This window comes from Equus caballus, chromosome 21, assembly GCF_041296265.1.
Source record: "Equus caballus isolate H_3958 breed thoroughbred chromosome 21, TB-T2T, whole genome shotgun sequence".
Taxonomy (NCBI): Eukaryota; Metazoa; Chordata; class Mammalia; order Perissodactyla; family Equidae; genus Equus; species Equus caballus.
In genome coordinates, this window is record NC_091704.1 from 64,063,267 (window position 1) to 64,079,935 (window position 16,669).

The window sequence follows — 16,669 nt, forward strand, 5'->3', positions numbered from 1 at the left end:
CCATGCCGAGCTCCCATCCCTCAGAGAGACCCGGCTAAAGCATCCTGAGAGCAGGGAGAGCGGGCCTCTCTCCTCTTTATCGCTAGGTTCTACCAGGAAACATCCGAGTGACAGCTGACCTCAAAGGTCAGCCCTCTGTACTTCCGGAGAAGGAAGTGGAGCCAGACCGGATGAATCTTTGGTGTCTATATTTGATTTAATCTCAGTGTGCACTTCCTTCTAATAGGAAGTCCGTTAGCAGTTGTCAGATTTTTTTCTCCTTACACGAGCATTTTCCTTTTTAAAGAGGTAATAGCTGTGCTATAGTAAATGCTTTGTACTTTGATCCATGGACGACACCCTCCTCCCAAAAATCATACCCTTGTAAGACATGACCCTTGACCCTGAAGACAGCAACTAGATCTGATGTGGAGATGTAGACAATAAATACTCTGATCGATAGCACCTGTCTAATCGGCACTGACTCTTCACTGGCACTTCCCTGTAATTGAAATCCAAAGAATGACGCTAAAACAAACGTGTTCAGAATAAAAGATGGGGTACAGTGGTCCCCCCTTATCCTCAGGGGAGGCGTTCCGAAGTTCTGCTTTCCTCCTTATCTGGGTTTCGCTTTCCGAGGGTAACTGAAACCACCGATTAGGGGGATCGACTGTAGTTTTGAGCGTAAATGTTACTTACTGAAATGAAGTAACATTTAGAACTGTTAGTACCTGTATGATAGTTACACAGATTGCCTGATAATTACAGTGTTCTCAGGCCATGCAGAGAATGGAGCATTCCCCTGTTGTAACGAGCTGACTGTAGTGCAAGCCCGGATACAGGCACTTCCTAGGTGGTACCTGGGAGCCTTGCCGAATGTCACCAAATATGGCCTGATTTAGCGTATTGGCGGCCCACCTGCAGCCAGCATCTTCCACCACGTAGCTGTGGTGCTCACCAACAGACAGGCTCCCCACCCCCAGCATCTTCGGCATTGCCATGTGGTAAGACACACACACAGGGATTTTTTTTTATTTTAAAACTTAGCCCTTGCCTTAAATGATAAGCTACCTTCTCCCTAAAAGATAGCTTCCCTGGAACATTTAACGACACACAGGAGGCAGTCAATTGTCTTGCCCTACACGTGTGAATAATACAGGATGCTGGGAGCGGGTGGGCTGGGGTTCAGATCCTTTGGCGCTGGGTGAACATTTTCTCTCTGTGATGCCCTCGAATCCTGCCCCAGGGTAAGGTATGGTGCTTAGAACTGAGGAATGAGCAAACTTAAGGTGGGCACCTTAGCATTCTTCAAAGCAGCTCTAAGGAAACTTAGAATTCTCTAGTCTTTAAAAAAAACAAAGAAAAGAATTCTTAAATTATAATTTAGAAGACAAGATAGAAACTTATAGATTGTCGTTATATAGGAAATTAATTCAATATTTCTCACCGCTAAATGTGACTTTGTCAGTGGAGGCAATGTTCTAAATACAGTGTATGCAGCATTTCATTTAAACTCCCAACTGTCCTATGAAGTAAGGATTATTCCCGTTTTACAGATGGACACCGAGGCTCAGAGAGGCTGCTCTTCTGAGACTTGAACCCAGAGCCACTTGTCTCCAAAGCCCAGGTCCTCAAACTCGCCATTGCACACTTTGCTCTGTGCCTCTGAGTTTTCTCTGTGCTCTGTCGAGGCAGAGGCAGGAGGTGGGTCTTCCACCCGTGCAGATGCCAGCACCCTTGCTCACCCACGCACTGTCAGGAAGCGCAACCCGGGTTTCTCCCAGCGGGTGGAGTGACCACTCTCTGTTGTGATGAATACAGAGACTTTCTGGACCAGGAGATCCAGAAGAAGCAAGCTAATAATTAGAATACTTACTGTATTTATCTTATCTGCTTTGCATCTGGGGAAGGAGGGAGAATAAGGAGAGAGCAGAGGTAAGAAGGAGAAGGGTAAGCCACCAGGCCGATGATGGGGTCTTCCTGTATGGAAAGAGGGCTAAGCTTAGGGGAGCTTTCTGGAAATATGTGTCTAGAGGGAAAATGAAGATTCCCAGGTCCCGGTAAGGTAGCTTGCTCTGTACGTTCTGAGTGTCTGCGGGACACATCGTTTACGTATAAGCCGTACTTGCCCTATACACTCAGTACTTGGGGTGTTGGCCTTCTCTAATTAAATAAGCAGGTGGGTGAAGTGTTGACATCTGGATCAACAGTTAGCCAAATATCTGTGGGTGCAACGTTATCCTGAGAGAAGTCATTTGGAAGCCCCAGAGAAGAGCGTCTTCCCACGTGGAGACCTGACCCCAACTCGTCTCTAGGACAGACTGAGAGTAGGCCAGCCTAAGGTTTTGTCCTAAAGTCACGGCACCCTCAGATCAGGAGGTCTGAATAAGAGAACGAGAGAAGGCCCTTGCCAACGCTGATCCTGAGTCCTTTCGTTGAAGATGAGACGTTGTGAGACCAGCTTGAACACGAGCTCAAACAGTCTCCCCCGAGAGAGTACATTTGCTCATACCATTTCAAAAAGATGTTACAAACTCCATATATTGCGTTCCAGATTATTTTCTCTCTGATTTAGAATTTTATTTAAAGCATTGAATTGTTTTATTTACCTTTAGTCAGACTCACTGGACAATACCTATTCCTTAGGGAGAAAGGGACACACTTGTCCTAAGGTGCCAGTAGGCCCTGCACACAGTGGACATCCAGCTTCCAGGTATGCACAGCATGGACGAGCTGGCCAAAGCTTTGCCAGCCCCGAGAGCCACCAGCTGAAAGGACCAGCAGTGCCATCTTGTGGGAGTGCTCTCAGCTGCTGACATCAGGCTGGAGGAGAGAAACAACCTTGCCTGTCAAACTTTGAGGAATGACATTACAAAGAAATGTCTAGGTGCAGTCAAGTGAGATGTTTCCCTCTGGTCACCAGCCACGCTAATTATTATTTTGGTGTCTGGAAAATTAATAACCCAAATAAATTAACACCAAGCTATAAAGATATTTCAAGAACTAAAATGGCTAGAAAGGATTTGTTTTCCATCTATTTACTAGGAAATGTATTTCACATCACCCCAGGTGGGAACATATATTTCCGTAAGCGCCATGAAAACACAAAGCCACAGATTTAGAGCAGAGTCAGAATATAGCAGCAGAATCTGCTTCTAGATTGCCTTAAGGGATCTACCCTTTCACAGGGAGGGTCTGCAAGGAGACCCCTTTTCCCAGGTATGGCCATGCAAGCTGGGCCATACCCCAAATCACCCCATCAGCATCAATGTAAGAGCAGAGGGCCCCCCTGACCTCGTTCCCTTTGTGCTGATAAAAACAAATGAAATTGTGCCTCTTCCTTCTGCTCACTGTGCTCTAGCCTCGTGTCCTTCCCATCACACATGCATGTACATACACGTGCACATGCACATGTGTGAACCTCAGCTTAAAGGTTACCTTTTCGGGGTCTGTGTTGACTCCCCTCTGTGAAGTAACCCCCCTGAGAATGTTCTGGCAGAGCACCCTGTTGGTTTCTTCCTGCTGCTGGGAACCCTTTATAATTCCGACCTCAGCACTCCGACTCCCACTCTGGTGGGAGCCCCCAAGGGCGGCGCTGTGCTGCCCCAGGCTCCCTCGGCTAGAGACCCAGGTGGCACAGATGAGGCTCAGGGGCCATGCTGCAGCTCCCGGGAGGCCCAGGGGAGCCCTTCGCCGTCAGCCTGCCACAGTGGGGCACAGCGTCAGTGTTTCCGCTAGTAGGGCTGCACTGGGGGATCCTTGTGCCTGCCTGTCCCCTCTTGACTGTACAGATACCTTGAAGGGCTATGGGGTCCGGGGCAGCCTGTGCCCCTTGCGAGAATGTGCAGGACAATGGCGCTTCTGCTGTCGGCCTCAGGAGAGGCCCTTCTCATGAACGGGCAGCTGCTTCTTGGAAGGTGAAATGGAGACTCTGACACAGCTCTCTGGGCCTGAGTGTTTAGGAGATCACCGCTCCCTGAGTCACCAGGCAACTTTGACTTTGAGGGGGATTTTGAGGGGGAAATCCCTTCTGGGAAGTCACACGCTTTCTTACCAGGAAGGGAGTGTCACATGATGGCCACCTCCCAGGTTCCGACATAGCCTCTTCTGGATAGCGTGGTGCTACCGCTGACCACCGCCAGCGTCCTGGCCGGCTTCCCTCCTCCCTCGCTTCCTCTGCTGTGACCAGGGGCTGTGGGTGGAGGAGGAGCTGTGGTCTCGGTGCTGAGCCTCTTCCCTCCGGGCACACAGCCTCCTGCGAGCTCAGGTGGCCTCCTCACTTTCATTCATTTGTTCTTGTCTTCAGTGGGCTGAGAAATGAAACAGTCAAGTGGTTCAGATCACGTCAAATAGAAATCAAACAGATTGAGGGCCCAGAGAGTTTTCCTTCACGTCAAGTCCATCAATTTGGTGGCGTCTGTTTGGTTTATCTAGGACCTTTTTTTGCTTTCTTTGGAAGCCCTTTGTGCCAGATGGGTGGGGTTATTCTGCAGGGCTAGGGGATCTGAAGAGGAAACACCTGAACCAGGTGTGGGTTAGCAGTGGGAGCGTAAGGCTGGGTGCCTGGATGGGGTGGGGACATGTGGTCGTCATCCCAGCACCTGACACGTATGGAGGGCTTGCTGTGTGCTAAGCAGCACGTCTCTGTGCAGTCAGCTGGGGAGGCGGGGTGCATCATCATCCCATTTTACAGGTGAGGAGTCTCCACCAGCGCTCCCACCCCCGCCAGCCATTAGCAGCGCCAGGGCTGCGGGCTGTCTGACGTGAGAGCCGGTGCTCAGCTGCCGTCCGTCTGCCCCCTTTCTTCCTGGCCACCTTTTGGGACCATGTCATCTGTGTTTTGACTTGATAGATAGTTTGAAACCTTGACTGGGCTTCGTACCTGAACTAGTGCACTGAGCCAAGAGCTCCGGGACCCGCGCTCTCCGGGCTCTGCCTCTGGGACTGAACAAGTTTCAGCCTCTCCCAGCTGCCATTCTTTCATCCATAAAATAGATCCCATAAAATCCATTATCGAGTCAGAAAGTAAATGTTTAGGCAGATTTGCATATATTGTACTGTCCGGTTGAATAAGGGACTCTGATTACATTTAGATCTCTTACTTTAAAAATCCGCGTCTCTAAATCATATAGAAGCCAGAAGCTAAAAATAGTAGCCACTACATGACCCTCTTCCCAGCACTAGTGTCCCGGGCGGCCTTTGTTCCAGGTCTCACTCTGAGCACTTACCTACTGTGCAGCCTTCAGGGACATTACTGAACATCTCTGATTCACCATCCCCTCGTCTGTAAAATGGACATAATAGATCCTACTCCATAGGGTTGAGAGGATTGGCCACACAGTTCCGTGTAAAGTGCTTACTTCAGGGCCTGGCCTATGGGAAGTGATCAATAAATAGGAGCTGTTGTCATCCAGGATCATTCCCATCCTTTCAGGAAAATAAAGAACAAACAGCGCAGTGGAAGTTGTGCGTCCCCGTCTTCTGTATACGAACCACCCACTGATGTTTTCAGAGCGTGTTTTCACAAAGAGGAGAAAGCATTTGCAGAGGACAGCTGAGTGGTCTTCCTTGATCCCAGATCAAAACTCCTGACATGGGGCCGGCCCAGTGGCATAGCGGTTAAGTTCTCCTGCTCCACTTCGGCGGCCCACGGTTTGCCGGTTTGGATCCTGGGCATGGACCTAGCACCACTCATCAAGCCATGCTAAGGCAGGCATCCCACATATAAAATAGAGGAAGATGGGCATGAATGTTAGCTCAGGGCCAATCTCCCTCAGCAAAAAGAGGAGGATTGGCGGCAGATATTAGCTCAGGGCTGATCTTCCTCAAAAAAAATAAAATAAAATAAAATAAAATAAAAAATAAATTAAAAAAACAAAAAGAGGCCGGCCCCGTGGCCGAGTGGTTAAGTTCGTGCCCTCCGCTTCAGCGGCCGGGGGTTTTGCTGGTTCGGATCCTGGGTCTGGACATGGCAGCGCTCATCAAGCCATGCTGAGGCGGTGTCCCACATGTCACAACTAGAAGGACCCACAACTAAAAAAAAAATACAACTATGTACCGGGGGGCTTTGGGGAGGAAAAGGAAAAAAAGTAAAATCTTAAAAAAAAAACCAAAAAACTCCTGACATGAAAATGATTCTGTTAACCAGAACTTTCCAGTAATGCCTTTGCTGCCATTTTGACTACTCTGAATGGGATCGGTGATTTGACTGTATGCCTGGTCTTACTGATTGCTGTGTGTGTCTCCCCATCCCCGAAATGCTCCTACCCGATAACTAAGTGACCCTAATCCCTGTCAGGTGCTTGGGAAGGCAGAGGCCGACCCCCCGGGCATCAATGAATCCCTCACTTCATAGAAGCCTAGTCTTGGGCGAAGGGGACCCGGTGCCCCTGCCCCGGGTTAAAGGGAAGAAGGGAAAGGAGTGCATACAATCAGCTGGGAGCGCTGGGCTGGTGTGGGGCTGCGCGTACAGACTGCTCCACCACGCTGCCTCTCAGTTGCAGTCCTGGGAAGATGGTTAGCTGGGCAGGGAGCCCAGAATCATTCCCCGGGCTGGACTGCTCTCTGTAGCCCCAAGAAGAGAAGTATCAGTGTTTCTGGACCGGGAATGTACGTGTCGTACAGAGGTCTGGGTGGCGCAGGCATGTCTGCAGTGTCTGCTGCCGTCCTGGCAAACCTCTAGAACCACATTGGAATGGACAAGGGGAGGAATTCGCCCTTTAGCCTGGGAAAGTGATGTCCCAGTGGCCTGTGGTGGCCTTCCTCAAACACTGAAGAGCTGTCCCATGGAAGAGGTCTTCGACTTGGCAAGGGGACACTGGACAAAGTGCAAGGAACCAGAGACCGTGTCACCTGGTAGACATGGCAGAGGCCACCCTAGGGCCCTCGAGCCCCTTGTCTGCAGAAGCACAAAGGCATGGGCTGCACATGGGCTGTGCTGGCGTTACACATGGGAGGGAAGCTGGCCTAGGTCACTGCCAGGCTCGCCTCCAGCCCCAGTGCTTGGGACGGTCGATTTTCGTCCCTCGGAGCTGGGCAGAACACGTCCCATCGCCCAGGACCTGTGCCAGTAGTCCGGGTCGTGAAGTCTTAGGACACAAAAAAACAATGTAATCTTAGTAATTTTTCTATCGATTACATGTTGGACTAGCAGTATTTTAGATATACTGAGTTAAATAAAATATATTGAAATTTGTTTCAATAATTGCTGTTTTAGAGTTCAGGGGGTTTTTAAAAATATGAAATATTTTCTCAGCCCTGGAGACTTTGATTAAAGATGGGACCATCAAGCTCAGTCCCGAGTTTGCATTCCACAGGGTCAGGCATTCACTGAGCCCTTGTGACATTTTATCAAAACTCCCTCCAGAAAGGTCTTCTTCTCTCCTCTAAAGCTGAAAAGGCCGTAATCAACTATAAGGACATATGGCAGCATCCGTGCAAAGATGGCAGAAGGCTGGCCTCTGGCCTCCCGTCTAACAGCAGCATTTATTTTCACGTGGCTCCAACTGTGGCGGAGCACGTGTGGCAGGCTGTCCTCAGGCTTGGCCAAAGGCCCGAGCTCAATGCCTTTTCCCATCTACAGTTAACAGCACCTTAAATTGGTAAACGATTGTTCATTACATCTATATAGTGACAACTTTCTAAACTCCTTTGAGATACGGTAGCTTAGACAGAAATTTACAAACGAGACACCCTGACAGAGTCCGCTCGCAAAGCTGTGTTTGCTAAAACACATGCATTTTAAATTCCGTGTGGGTTCCATGCAAAGCATAACCTACATTCCCAAGAATCTGTAAGCTGTGATGTGGGCTTTAAGGACTGACTTAATCTGATGAAAGTCATCCTGACAGATGTTGTTTTGAGGATGCAACATTGCTTTCTCTCAGGAAACAGACAGTGAAAAATGTCATTCCTGCCCTCCCCACATCTTCAGGCCTTTCCAGGTTTTTAAAACCACACATTTAATTTAAAGGAGCTGCAAGCAAGGCAGAATTATCAGGGATTAGAGCCATGTAATACCTCCTATACCTCAGCAGAAAGTCTGCAGCTTCGTCACACCAGGGCTAAGCAGCCGCCGAACGCTCACGGACAACACGCTTCCAGTCTCCTGGGAGGGACCACGTCAAAGTCTTAACAGGGTCATTCGTCCCGAACGAAAGCTTCCTATTATTTATTTAATAAATTTTCTTGAGGAATAAGGTGTATGCCTTATCGGCCTTCCAGATGGGCAGGATAAAATGTCACAAGGACTCAGTGAATGCCTGACCCTGTGGAATGCAAACTCGGGACTGAGCTTGATGGTCCCATCTTTAATCAAAGTCTCCAGGGCTGAGAAAATATTTCATATTTTTAAAAACCCCCTGAACTCTAAAACAGCAATTATTGAAACAAATTTCAATATATTTTATTTAACTCAGTATATCTAAAATACTGCTAGTTGTAAAGACCTTGAATGAATGATCAATGCAGACTGATATTTATTATTCCTTACTGCAAGGAAGCTGATTCTTAAAATTGGTTGCTAAATCTAAACCACAGTGAGATACCACTTCACACCCGTTAGCGTGGTTACTACCAAAAAACCACAATAACAAGTGGAGAGGATGTGGAGAACCTGGAACCCTTGTGCACTGTTAGTGGGAATGCGAAATAGTGACACTGCCGTGGAAAACAGTTTGGCGCTTCTTCAAAACGTTAAACACAGAATTACCTTAGAAGCCAGCAGTTCTGCTTCTGAGTGTGTCCCTGAAAGAATTGAAAGCAGGGACTCAAACAGATGCTTGTACACCCATGTTCGCAGCATCATTAATTACAGTAGCCAAAAGGTCCATCAGTGGATGACTGGATAAACAAAAGGTGGTTGAGCCATACAACGGAATATTATTCAGCCTTTAAAAAGGAAGGAAACGCTGGCACCTGCTACAACATGGATGAACATTATGCTGAGAGAAATAAGCCAGACATGAAAGGACAAGTATTGTATGGGCCCCTTATAGGAAGGACCTAGAATAGTTCACTGCATAGGACAGAGTGTGGAGCAGTTGCCAGGGGCTGGGGAGGAGGGGGTGGGGTCTTACTGCGTAATCGGTAGAGTTTCTGTGGAGGATGATGAAGAAGTTCTGGAAATGGACAATGGTGATGGTTGCATAATGTTGTGAATATGCTTAAATGCCACTGAATTGTACAATTAACAATGGCTAAAGTGATAAATAAAATTTTTTAAAAATTAGTTGTTTGCTGAGCTAGCTGGGCTTAAAGCAGACTGGGAAGGGAAGGGAGGGGAGAGCTCACACTGTCTTCAGAAGGGCTGTGTACCTAGAGCTGCCCAGACCTGACGCAGGTCCACAATTCCTGAATGTTGTTTTATAAAAAAAAGGTGCAATCTAAAGGCAAGACCCTCCCCTCGGACGAGCTGGGTCTGCAGGGCTTTCCCCTCTTTTCTCATCAGTCCCCACAGTTGGAGGCCCTGGGGAGCAGTGGTACAGATGACGTCTCTGAGATCTAACCAGTGCCCCCTCCTTGCCCCAGGTTAATTGGGCAGAATGCACAGGGCTTTGGCTGTCCCAGAAGCCAGCTCACTGTCCTGCTCCTTGGCCAGGTTCAGCCTCTGGGGGTGCGCACAGGACAAATGCACGCCCTCTCCATCCTTAGTCCCTTTGACCTGGCCCAGTCGCAAACGCCACATCCAGCAGAAGGAATGGAGGCTCCCATGGCCAGGACACGGGGTTGGTGTGGCTGCAGCAACTTCCTGGGCCGCATTCTCCCCTACTCCTGTGCAGCTCCCTGAAGACCCCGGCGGGACCCACAGTGTTAGAACAGCACGTGAGGTGTCTTGGCTGCTGCCCATCAGTAAATGTGTGATACGGGTGTGCACTGATAAGATACAGAGTGTGTTTTAAGACATATACCAGAAACAAAGGTTTGAAAAGAGGATACTTGAACTCTTAGTTCTTAATTATTTAGTATTAACTTTTTTTTTCCCCCTGAGGAAGATTCACCCTGAGCTAACATCTGTTGCAAATCTTCCTCTTTTTTTTTTTTTTCTCCTGAGGAAGATTGTTTCTGAGCTAACGTCTGTACCACTCTTTCTCTGTTTTGTATGTGGGTCACCACGTGGCCGATGAATGGTGCAGGTCTGCACCCAGGATCCGAACCCACAAACCTGGGCCACCAAAGCAGAGGACACCAAACCCAACCACTATGTGACGGGGCCAGCCCCAGTATTAACTTATTTTTTAACCTGTATGTTAATATAAAATTTTAATATTTCTACAATTTTTCATGTTTACCATTGCCATATTTCTTTGCAAAGGGTCCGCCTAGGGTATATGCATGACCCTGGAAGCCACTGCTCTAGGAACTTTGTCATTTGTTCCCTTTTCTCACCCCTAACCAAGAAGAGGTTCATAAATTCCAGGTATGATGTTTCAAAAATCCCCCCATCTCAAACCTAAATAGCCACTTTGTACAGAACATACGTACCATAAACATCTGGCTCACAAAGCAAGCCAGCACCCAGCTCTCCCCCACCCATCACCCCAACTGTTGTCAGAAGCATGTTCCTTACTCGGAGCCCACCTGCTGGTCGTTGATGTGCTCTCCCTTGATTCATGGGATCCAACGAGTGGTGTGACTCAACAGCTTAAGTAACGACGTGTCAAGGGGTCAGAGCCTCTGGAAGATTAGGGGTTAGCGAGAAGCATGATCGACTGATTCGGTTGCAGTTTTCCTATAGTCCAGTTCTGTGTGTAAATGTGTGTGTTTGTGCGTTTTATACACATACTAATATAGAATTACAAGTGATTTTAACTTTTTTTTTGCTTGTCTGCTTTTCAACAATGATTGTATACATATATATATATGTAAAGAAAAAGAATATATATTTACATGCATATATATAAAATGACCCAAGCTTCCTCTGCCATCTTTTGGGGCTCACTTTGGGATGGGGGGTGGCTAATCTCCCCTATTTTGTGTTTATTCTGACTAGATGCACTCTCCGTGGATGACTTTCTCATCGTGTTCTTGCCAGGTGAAGGAGCTTTCTCTATTTCTGCCTTTCGGAGCCTTGACTTAGGTTACAAAACCCATACGAAGCGGAGAGGATTGAAGTAATCGTGCACTCTTGGCCCAGAAAGAAGGCCATGCCTTGCTGGAAGGCGGTGCTGCATAGTTAGTTATGAGAATGGAGCCATCCTGACTTCAGGCTCTGTCTGCATTTTTAAAGGAACATTCAAAACTTAAGAACCTTTTGTGCTACCATTTCTGTATTCCTTTGCAAAACGTTTATACAATGTTAGAATCCAAAACATGGTTTCCAAGCTTTGGGTGGAAAACCCTTGTGGTGACAACTCTGGAGGCCGAGCCTGTGGGTGTGGAGCAGCGTAGCAGGACGTGCTGGCATTCCGGATGAATCCGGTCATCCTACACAGGGCACTCACGCTTGAGCTGAACTCACTCATCTCCAGCTGGCTATTGAACCTGTAGCCAAATCATATTTGTAGTAAAAGAAAAGGAATCCAACCCAGTTAACCACATGTCAAAAGCTAAATAAAACCAAGGTCACGTAGGGGACATTTCTGCACAGCTTAGTAAGATTTGAAGTTTCTTAATCTCCTGGAGTAAACAGAAATTACTTGGGGTAGTTTCAGGTGTTTTTGCTAAACTCTTTGGCTGTCAACTGTGAACCTTCTGAATACTGGGACTTTTGCCTGCAGCAAAACAAAGCTAAGACAAGTGGTTTCCTTCAAAGGACCCCCCGCAGCCGAGCAGAGCAGCAGAGCTGGTGGGGGCGGGCCGGCAGCTCGCGGGATGGAGTCCGCTGTCTGCCCAGCAAGACTGGCCACAAGCAGAACTGTCCACCTCCTCGAGCTGCCCCTGTCGCACTTTCCTCCCAGGCTGGCCTTGCGTCTGCCTATTGCTCCCGGGTCTCCCCACCTCTGGTCGAGGCCTTTCAGAGGTGTGCACACCTGTGTACTACCTGGAACTCTGTTCCGACGTTTTTAAACTGACACATGCAGCCATTACAAAAATGCGTAGAAAAGCATATAATAACATGGAAGTATGCTCACCTTCCTAAGTATAGAAAGCAGATTACAAAACAATATGCCTCTTTTTGTAAGAAAAAAAGAAATTTAATAAGAAAACAAGTGTGTCTGTCTCTCCATAGAAAGGAAGACTGAAAGGATATCCATCGTGTGTTAACAGTTACTACCTCCTGGTGGCACAATTACAGGTGACTCGGGGGCTGGCCCCGTGGCCAAGTGGTTAAGTTCACGCGCTCCACTTCAGCGGCCCAGGGTTTCACAGGTTTGGATCCTAGGTGTGGACCTGGCACCACTTGTCAAGCCGTGCTGAGGTGGTGTCCCACATGCCACAACCAGAGGGACCTACAGGTAGAGTATGCAACCGTGTACTGGAGGGCTTCGGGGAGAAGAAAAGAAAAAGAAAGGTTGGCGACAGATGTTAGCTAAAGTGCCAATCTAAACAAAAGAAGAATTACAGGTGATTCTTACGTGTTTTGGCTTGTCTGCTTTTCAACAATGAACATGTAATGCTGTGGCCCTGTATTTCATCCCCTCAGCTTTGGTGACAGTGTGGGCGAGCTCAGTATGATTTAAGATGTTAAAAATGGCAATAGCTTCACCTGGGCCTTACATTTTTAATACTTGGGGTCCCATAGGGGCCAGGAGCTTTGCATTGGCTCTGGGATCTCACCTGGTAGAAGCGGCCGGAAGCCATGGTCTCCGGGAGGACTCTGGAAGGGGTCCCCTCAGCCTGCAGGACGGGGAGGGTCCTTGGCTGGAGTCTCCGTGTTCATCCAGCGTGACCCTGCTTCTTTCCTGTTTCAGAGAAGCGCCCGTGTCCATAACCTCTTAAAGCCAAAACTGCTGGGCTTGCCCACAGTCACAATTTGATGATGAGCCAAAAACAAAAACAAAGAGCAAGTGCTTTTCGGCGACTCGCCTGCTGTTTGCTACAGCCTCTTTTCCTCTCTCGCTCTTGTCTGAAGTCACCTCAGGAGACTGTCCTGTGCCCAGTAACACGGGAAGAGGTGTGCTTCCCGCTTCCCCCTCCTCCTCAGGGTCGCTTTGTTCCACTCCCTGAAGCCAGCCTCGTCCACGTTCACGGTGCCCACTGTGTCCCCATCCTGCGAGTTGTTCTGTTGACCCATCTTTTTCCTTTTTGTTTTCCAGTCCGCCCAAACCGACCGTGTTCATCTCTGGTGTTATCGCCCGGGTAAGAGCCATGTCATCACAACGTGGCCTCAGCGTGCACTCTCTTGCTTCCTTCTGTCTTTGTTAATCCCATTCATCCAGTCCGGGCTCTGGTGGCTGAGTTGTCTCATGTCCATGGAGTGTATGTCTTCCTTAGGCGTGTATGAAACCGTGTCAACAGGGGGCGCACGCGTGAGCTGGAACGCCTCCTCTCCTCCTGCCTCACCCACCCCCTTCTCCTATATTCAGCCAGGGGTCGGCCAGCTACCCACCGGCCAAGTGTTTCTCGGTGACCTGTGAGTGGAGAATGTTTTTACACTTTTAAATGGTTGAAAAAATCAAAATAAGAATTATATATCATGACGTGAAAATTATATGAAAGTCAGATTTCGGTGTCCATAGATGAAGTTTTCGTGGCATGTGGCCACGCCCATTCATGTGTGTATCATCTGTGGCCACTTTCACGTGATAGTGGCGGAGCTGAACAGTTGAGGCAGAGAGTAGAACCCACAAAGCTTAAAATATTTACTATCTGGCCCATTACAGAAAATGTGCGCTGACCCCTAAAGTCAGGTCACACCCTTTATGTTTCAGCAGCCCCCTCTTCTGGGGAGACCCAATAGTTCATTTTAACCACAGACCTCCCACCAGCAAACTCCCCTTTTGGGGATGACACACGGATACCAGCCATACTTCTGTAGCTCACAGTACATTTGAGCCCTTAGCATGCAACGTGTAAAGGAAATGCCATTGTTGGGGACAGCTCACCACAGCCATCCAGAGACCCTCAGACAGACGGGTGGCACATCTACTACATGTGAGGAAATGAAATGCCCACACAGGTCCCAGGTCACCCGATGCCGGTTGGCTCAGCATGAGCCTGACGCGTCTCCAGCCTGCCAGTGGAGGCTGGTCCCTAGCCCCCGTCACATGTGCGGTGTCAGCACGAGAAGGCAGTCCCTCCCTGGAAAACAGCCAGGTGGCTTCTCTGAGACTCTGGGTTGACTCCGGCTCTGTCTCACGGCTGTTGGCCCTGCCCTATGCCTTTCCTTCCCGACTGGGGTCCCGGGCCCAACTCACCACTGTGGTGGCAAATCTGAATTTAAGACCCTGCATTTGATCCTGTGTTGCCCCCAGCTCAAAAGATCACAAGAAAACTTCTAGCCTAAGAAAGCCACCAACACAGTTAGTGCCCAGGGAATCTTATGGTGACCTGATCTCATGGTCACATGAAGGCAGAGACAGCGAGCATTCTTCCCTTCCGGGTGGTACGTGGGCCTCAGTGCCTGCTTCTGCTCCCCAGAGAGCTCCAGGACCCCTCCAGGCCCAGGAGACAGGCTTCCACCGGCCGAGAGACTCCCCATCCCACCCTTACCCTGCAAGGAAGCTGGCGGACGCTGGGTTGGGGCCTTGCTCGTGCACTAGCCCAGCTGTCCCCTGTGCTGAGCCAGTGCCTTCTGTGTCTCCTGACAGGGCGACAAAGACTTCCCCCCGGCGGCCGCCCAGGTGGCTCACCAGAAGCCCCACGCCTCCATGGACAAGCACACTTCGCCAAGAACCCAGCACATCCAGCAGCCTCGCAAGTGACCGGCGAGGACAGCACCCTCACCAGCCGCGCCTCGGTGCCCCGACCTTTGGTGTTTCCCCGGCAAGAGAACTGGCATTGTCTTCAAAATCCTGCTCCACTGGGAAATCTAAGACAAAGCAAAGCGCCCCTTCCTTTGCCTTAAATTTCCATATCTAAAACTAGAAACAGATCAGACCCCAAACTTTGTTTTGTGGGAGTCCTGGCTGGTGCCTTATGAGGATCATTGTGTCCCAAAAGTGTCATTAGCAGAACAGGCCACACCCTGAGTAAAATGAACTTGTCCAGAATTTAGCTTTAGTTCCATTTCAGCCATGGCCTAAGTCTCTCCCTGTGGCCTTAAAAGCCAGAGGGCACAAACGTGGGAGGATAAGAGGAAGGTCAGAAAGGCGCCATGGATTCATGCTTTTTAGTAACAGGACAACAAAGTCTTAGCACCTAGGGGAGGGTAAGAAGGGCAGGTGCGCATTACAGGGGCAGGTTTCAGAGGCGGAGCGGGGGAGACTCGAAACAAACAGCTACGCTGAGCCTGCCTCCGTCCCTCTGGGATGAGGGCCCACTGCCCAGGGCGACCCCAGCGCTCCCAGGAAAGCCAAGGAAAAGCGCGCATCTTTGAAATGGCCCTTTTGTTCCAGGAGTCGTTGTGCTGAAAAATTAGAATGTAGGTAGTTTGCCCAAAGTGGGTACTTCTGGAATGGGTCCCACGTCCCACCCTGCCTCACCATCCACGCAGGCTCCGCTTGGAAAACCGAGGCCATCCTACATTTTTTCAGTAGTCGCCTCTAGAGCTGCCTTTGAGTTCTGGAAGTGATCACTGACCAGGCAGAGGAATAGACGTATAGCCAATTCTGGAACAGCAGAGTGAAAGCATTGAATCCCGGATAGACCAGATGAAAACCTGCCCTTTATCTCCCTAGGGAACAGTAGAAACACCACATTCCATTTGAGCTAGAAAAGCCTGTTTGTCAATCAGTCAGACTGTCCAGATTCCTCTGCCCGAGAGCCATTTGCCTGGGCCCGTGTCCTCTCAGGCACGTCATGTCATTCTCCCCTTTCTGCACGCACTTCCGGCCCAGAGCCTCCCTGGGCTGCTTGCTGGCTCCCAGCTCTGTAGTGCCTGCTTTCCTGAAGAGCCGGAGGGCTCGTGGACTCAGATGCTAACTTCTTCCGGAGCAGATGCTTTTGGAAAAGATGGGCCCCGGCTGTCTGCTTACCAGCAGCGGCCTTTGCTGCCGGTCAGCAGTGGTGCCAGGAGCAGCCTGCCCCCCACCAGCCTTTTGATGCCGTTATCAAATCCACGTCTGCCCAATGGTAAGAGTGGTACAGACCTAGTCAGACCCACCTCTGGCTCTTCCCTAAGGGAGAAGCGCACACTGCTTCAAGTTCTAGGGCAACGTTTGGTTTCCCATCTCACCGACTCGCGGAAGCCAGGTCTAACGCTCAAGGTGCCGTGTTGTCACATCTGGTATTTCTTAATTGCTGAGATGGTGGTGTAAACTGAGGCTGCTTTTAGCAATGCAGACTGGGTGGGCCGCGCTGCCGTGGGCCCACCGAGCAAGCAGACTCCTCCTGGAGCCGGCCCCTGAGGAGGGACGTGCAGAGCAGGCAGCGCTAGGGCTGACCTGTGCAGACGGTTGTGCCCTTCACTGCAGAAATTCAGACGCATCCTTGATACTTCCCAGCTCTGGGCCAGGAGCATCATGCTGTTCCCCAGGGTCACTGTTCATGTGCTGTGAGCTACGTCTGGCGTGTGTCTGTGGGCTCGAGATCGTTGGAAGCAAAATGTTTTCCTGAATGAGTTTATCGATTGTCAACTTCAAGAGTAATAACGATTATAATAAAGCTCCTGCCTTTCTTCTCATGGTTTGTTTTTTCTTTTCTTTCAGAG

At 49.4% G+C, this 16,669-nt stretch overlaps 1 protein-coding gene across 1 annotated transcript in view; it reads left to right on the plus strand.

Annotated features, from left to right (window-relative positions):
• DAP (death associated protein) overlaps positions 1 to 16,642 on the plus strand; it is a 66,235-nt gene extending 49,593 nt beyond the window's left edge. Inside the window, exons 3-4 of the mRNA XM_005604343.4 lie at positions 13,176 to 13,218; positions 14,670 to 16,642. Of these exons, the coding sequence (XP_005604400.1) occupies positions 13,176 to 13,218; positions 14,670 to 14,783 (157 nt within the window). The 3' untranslated portion in view covers positions 14,784 to 16,642. The remainder of the gene's footprint in view (positions 1 to 13,175; positions 13,219 to 14,669) is intronic.
• The last annotated feature ends 27 nt before the right edge of the window (positions 16,643 to 16,669 follow it).